The following is a 6,225-nucleotide window of genomic DNA, read 5'->3' as shown; positions in this document are numbered from 1 at the left end:
CAAGTAATTGCAGGGCTGTAGTACTCGAGTCCGGTTTTCTATGGTCTCAGACTTGTCTCGCTAGTATTTGGACTTGGACTTGTCTTGGTCTCGCCACTGGTCTTGCCAGATTTGGCTTTTGGGCTTTGGGTCTCGACCGAGTCCAGGTGTCTTTATTATGTTGATAATAATATTGGAGGGAAAGTGAAACCCAAAATGATTGTCTTGATACTGTCATGCATAAAACTTTTTTTTTCCTGTCCTGGACGCGGTCTTGACTCAGACTTGAACCTCTTTGGACTCGGTCTTGTCTTGGACTCTAACCAATTTGGACTCGGTCTTGTCTTGGACTCGACTAGTCTTGGTCTTGTCTTGGACTCGACAAAGGTGGTCTTGACTACAGCCCTGATTAATTGTGCAGCCCCAGTGGACACAGAGTGTAGTTCCTTATAACGTAACACACCATAACATAACATCTTCAAATAACAAAAGTTTACCTTAACCCAATATAGAAAGTTGTTTTATGTCAGCATCTCTCTACCATAACATTGTGTAGTCTTCTGTATTGGTAATGTTAATTTTCAGTTGGAGAATACAGAAAATAAATCCTGTCAGATAAGAAAATATACAACAGTGTCATCTGCAAACAGTTAGATCCACAATCCAAGGTACAACATTGGTCACAACCGCAACTTCGTTAAGGCATATTGTTTTTTATGAGGGAGCTAAGCTAGCAGCCTGCGTCTAGGCTTTTTGCTAAGCTAGACCAAACACTTCCTAGACCTGCTGTCTATCTCTGTAACGGACATGATGAGAGCAAACTGATCTCCATGTTCTCATCGGGGGAAGGTGGCAGACGTTTCCCCAAAGTATCAGATGATTTCTCAGAATGTCCCAGGGTTCATTTCAACTTCAGACCAACTGTTTGTCTCTTGGTCCACACTGTTTTCAATAGCTACACCGATAACACAACAGAGTTGGCAACGAGTTTAGCTCCACACAATTTGGAACAAACAGACGGAAATGAAAATATGAATAACAGAGGTCAGCATTACTGAAGAAAACAGGAATACATTCAATATTCGTTTCACAAGTTGAAGTCTGTCTAACATTGCAATATCTGTAAATTATATTACTATTAAACATATATACTTACAACATACAGTGTACACTGAAAAATATTTAAGTTTCACATGAAATAAAACTGACAAAGTAATTCCCACATGCTTCATTAACTCCTTTTTTTCTGATAAAAATGTTATGGAATCAGTTACAGTGATTGACGTCAAAACATCGAGTCTCTGAAAGTGGATTTTCACCCTGAAAATATGAATATGAATAAACCTAATGAACATTTATGTTTCATTCACAGATCCCTGATGGATCCCACAGGGGCTCAACGTGACGCTCTGATCCGGAGCTTTATTGTCTTTGCTGTATACATGTATTAAATGTTAAGTTTAGTTTTTTAATACCACTTTAATTTTATATTTTTCCATTACTGGTGTTTCTGATACTCGACTAAGCAATTTATGAGCTGGTACATGCTGTATAACACTAACATCAGTTATACAGTTGGAAAAATAAAGTGGAGTGGATTCATGTCTGGATTATATAAACGTGATACAGAGAAATGAAATGTGTTTTATGCTTTCAATATCTATTACTGGGTGTATTCATAGGTTCTATAGTTTCAGCACAAATTGATTTTCCCATGTGTAAATTTTATATCCAAGAATGACAACGTTTGCATTGGCTGCTATTCAATTCCATTAATTTTTATTTATAGTGTCAAATTATAACAGGGGAGACTTTACAGATAGAGTAGTTCTAGACCACACTCTATCATTTACAGAGACCCAACGATTCCCCCAAAGAGCAAAAGAAATCTCAACCATCTAGCTCAAGAGAGAGAGAGTTGCAATGTTTATTTCCCCCCACAAATAATACTCAAGTGTTTGACAGATAATGTAGATTATGACGCAGCTAGTCCTAGAGCCTTAGCCATCCCAAAAGTGGGGTTAAAGTTTTCCTGAGGGTGACGCTACGGGAAAATCTACGGGGGTGGAGGTGTCTCTGTATTGAAATAGATGATATTCCCCACTCCACAAATCCTTTACACAGTTTACACGAGTAGTACTTATCATAAGTGTCTATTATGAATACACACCTGTAAAACACTGGCAGTGCACAGCTGCAGGAATCATGATTTCAATAGTAATATTGAAGAATTATAGGAAGTATTGAACCAATACAACAAAATGATGAAAAAGCTCTTGTTAGTTGATAATAAGTTTCCTTTCCAGCACTCTGTCATTTAGATTTTCCTTTTTCATACGTCAATCAACATTTCATATGCTCTTCCATATATCATTCATTCTATCTTCCATTGACCTTCATACATTAATCAACATTTCATATGCTCTTCCATAAATCATTCATTCTATCTTCCATTGACCTTCTGACCAGATTTGAGGCTGACAGTAGCGTACACAGTGTTCAGGTTGTGGTCCGTTAGTCCACTGCTGTGGTGCTGCGAGTGCAGCAGGCCGGGGTTCGGAAGGACCCCATCACCCTGCTCCTCTTCCTTTTCCAGCCGGTGTTTCCGCCCTGCCGGGTGGTGTTGTTGTCCTGGCGGGACAGCTTGGCCGCATGGATTGCTGTCTCCTTGATCTGCAGCTCCAGGTGTTTCTGGATGGCAAGGCCCAGCTCCTCGGGGTCCACAGAGGCCCCGTACACCTCCCACGTCATCCCCTCTGCATCCCACATCACCTCCTTCACTGGGGACTTGGAGGCTCCACCCGGTTTCTTGCCTCCATCACTATCAGTGTTTGATGTCTGGCTGCAGGAGGTCTCACTCCTGTTCTCCTCTGCCAGACAGATCTGGGGGAACACGTGGGGTGTGACAGTCTGTCCCGTCTGCACCCCGACATCCCTCAGCTCTTTGTGCGCTGTCATAGTCGCCATGTCCCGGCTGATGGTTCGGACTTGGCCAATGGGACGGCTGCTGCATTCTTCTCCGCCAGAGTGTTTTTGGGCCTGTGGCCCCGCACCTGGAGGAAGCATGCTGATCCAAGAGCAGTGGAGATTGCAGCAGCGCAGCAGGTGTTTGGCATCCAGGCCCGTCTCGCTGACAGAGGAGATGAGGCGAGGCAGGGCCAGATGGTTTGTCACTGAGGGCTCTGCAGCTGCCGGGCGCGGCAGCAACTGGGGGGGGGCAGGGATGGGCTGCGGATGGCAGTAGGCAGCAAAGGTGTCCTCAAAATTGACATGATGGTTGTAGGAGCCATAGCAGAGTGCTTTGTTGTCACATTTAGAGGGAAGATGGGACTTTTCCCCAACACCCTCCGCTTCGGCTGTTGCCATGGGCAACGGGACACAGACACAGCGGCTCTGAGGGGGCTGGACAGCACCTTCTCCACTGTTAACCCCCCGACAAATAGTGGTGATGATGTTGCACTGCTGCAGCTGCATGGGCTGCTTGAAGGCTAACATGGAGGGACTCTCAGCCTCCTGGGTACTGTTGTCTCCAACATGGTGTGCTAGTCCACACATGTGACTGACTGCCGCCTGGGGGGCCACTCCCTGTTTAACCAGAGGCAAAGGTTCTGAGGGACTCCTGTGAACAGGTAGGGAGGCTGGGTTTATGTTCTGCTCTGTCCCTCCATCCTGAGGGTTGTCATTGTTTGTATTCACGACTGTCCCATGGTGATGTGGGGATGAATGCGTCTCAGCCAGACTAGGAGGGTGACTGGAAACCCTTTGGGGCTCAAAGTGTTCAGACTGGCTTTGTTCCGGTTCACCAGGTTCTCTGCCGGCCCTCAGACTGCTGCAGTTAGTTTCTCTGGTAGGAGAAGTTGCTAAATGCTCTTTACAGATGTCACTGACGGCCCCCTTGGTCTCCTCCTGGGAGGTGTTACCTGGTCCTCCAGCCAGTCTGGAGGGTGTAGCAGCCTCTGTAGAGCTATCAAAGAAGGACTGACCAGAGAGGGAAGATTCCAAGGAAACAGCCCCCCCTAGTGGGCATAGCTGTGACACAGGACGCCCGGCCTCTGCCATGGAAAACCTTTTGGAGGAAATAAAACACAGAGGGTGGATGTCTAATCCACAGGACACAGAAAACTCCCGTAGCATGCATTTTTTAATTTGGCCATTTTGTATCAAGAGTGTAAGAATGACTTTGGCACTCTGTTTTGCCTCATAATAATAATAGATTTATTTCCAAAATTTAATTTGAAACAAAACATGAAGATAAAATTCAGATATATTTTATCTAGATTCAATCATGTGATACTCAAATTCTGAAAGTAGCAACCAAGACTTTACAACAAGTTCAAAAAACTAAAACACAAATTAATATTGATGGATGCCTGATGATGATGATGGCTAATAATGTCCCATGTAAGCACAATATCAACCGAATCAGCATTTTGATGGGGTTATAATGGAGGACCCGGCCTTATAATGTCAGGTGATCTTGTGTTTTAGTGATTCATATTACAGATACCCAAACAAAAGGCCACACAGTTGACCTGGAGATTTGCTAGGCCCCCATTGGTAGTCCAGCTGGAGCAGACATCAGCCTTCATAACGAGTAACCCACAAGAGAAAACCCCCAATTATTAAACTGGATAAAGTTACTGGGTGAAGATGGCTGATGTCTGCTGGTGACAGCAGGTACACACACTATCAACTGGTCCTCCCTAATGATACTGAGTATGTTTACATACACACCAATATTCCACTATTATTCCAAATAGGAACATATTCAGAACTTGATACAGGATATTTGATGATGTCCGATTAGGACATGTGGGATATTCCGGTGTCATTTGGGTTTTAGAGACATTCATAACACATTTGGCATGTGCGTCTCAATCTGGGTTTTTGGTATTTATAATATTGATAATAATGTATACTTTGTTAATCCCGCAAAGGGAAATTACAATGTACACTCTGTTGTCATTACACACATTACACACAGGCCTGAATTACACACACATGCTCAGTACCTATACATGCACTAATGGAGAGATGTCAGAGTGTGTGTGTGTGTGTGGGGGGGGGGGCTGCCCATGGAAAGGCACCCCGAGCAGCAGGTTCAGTGCCCTGCTCAAGAGCACCTTGGCAGTGCCCAGGAGGTGAACTGGCACATCTCCAGCTACAAGTCCACCACCATGCTTTGGTCCGTGGGTGGACTTGAACCAGCGACCCTCCCCTACTGACTGAGCTACTACCGCCCCCATGGGTTTATGGTCAGCTCTGTGCGTTGCTATGGTTACTGTAGCCCACACAAACCAACCAGCCAACCGTTTGCAGGGCTGCAGACCCGATAGGAAAGAGAAACACGGCTACTTTTAAACATCATCAGAGAGTTGGATTTCAACAGGTTTCGGGATATCAACGGGTTTCTGGATATCAACAGGTTTCTGGATATCAACGGGTTTCTGGATATCACAGGTGTTCTGGATGTCAACAGGGTTTCTGGATACACAGTGTTTCTGGATATCAACAGGTTTCTGTGCAACAGTTCTGATACACCGTTTTTCTGGATGTCAACAGGTTTCTGGATATCAAGCCACAGGTTTCTGGATATCAACGGGTTTCTGATAAACAGGTTCTGGATATCACAGTGTCTCTGGCCTGCTCTCCAAGGTTTCCTCGCGTATCACTCCTTAGATTTCTGGGATATCTTACATCTGTGGTTCTGACTGCTTATCGTGCCGCGGACCAGGTTCTGGATATCAACAGCGCCTTCCGTTGACTGCTCAACCCAGCCGTCTGGCTTGTGATATTCTTCACTCAGGTTTCCTGCGCGGGAACAACGGGTCTTCCGTGGTAGACGTACTCTAGGGGGGTGTAAACTGGATATCAACAGGTTTATGGATAGCACAGGTTTCTGGGTTGTCAAACAGGTTTCTGGATATCACCAGGGTTTCTGATGTCACAGGTTTGATAGTCAACAGGTTTTCTGGAGTCCAAACAGTTTCTGGATAGGTCAACAGTTTCTGGATATCAACGGGTTTGTCAACGGTTCGGTATCTCAACGAGGTTTCTGGATATCAACAGGTTTCTTCGGGATGTCCAACCGTGCTTGGATATTCACAGGTTCACTGGCAATATCAACTTTTTTCTGGATATCAACGGGTTTCTGGATATCAACAGGTTTCTGGATATCAACAGGTTTCTGGATATCAATAGGTTTCTGGATATCAACGGGTTTCTGGATATCAACAGGTTTCTGGA

At 44.7% G+C, this 6,225-nt stretch overlaps 1 protein-coding gene across 1 annotated transcript in view; it reads right to left on the bottom strand.

Annotated features, from left to right (window-relative positions):
- Positions 1-484: 484 nt before the first annotated feature.
- Positions 485-6,225, bottom strand: part of si:dkey-191g9.7 (uncharacterized) — a 7,223-nt gene continuing 1,482 nt past the window's right edge. Inside the window, exon 2 of the mRNA XM_032542009.1 lies at positions 485-4,045. Coding sequence (XP_032397900.1) covers positions 2,494-4,038 — 1,545 coding nt within the window. The 5' untranslated portion in view covers positions 4,039-4,045 and the 3' untranslated portion in view covers positions 485-2,493. The remainder of the gene's footprint in view (positions 4,046-6,225) is intronic.

This window comes from Etheostoma spectabile, chromosome 17 (assembly GCF_008692095.1).
Source record: "Etheostoma spectabile isolate EspeVRDwgs_2016 chromosome 17, UIUC_Espe_1.0, whole genome shotgun sequence".
Classification (NCBI taxonomy): Eukaryota; Metazoa; Chordata; class Actinopteri; order Perciformes; family Percidae; genus Etheostoma; species Etheostoma spectabile.
The sequence above is the reverse complement of the archived record's forward strand: the minus strand, read 5'-3'. Positions and strand labels throughout refer to the sequence as shown.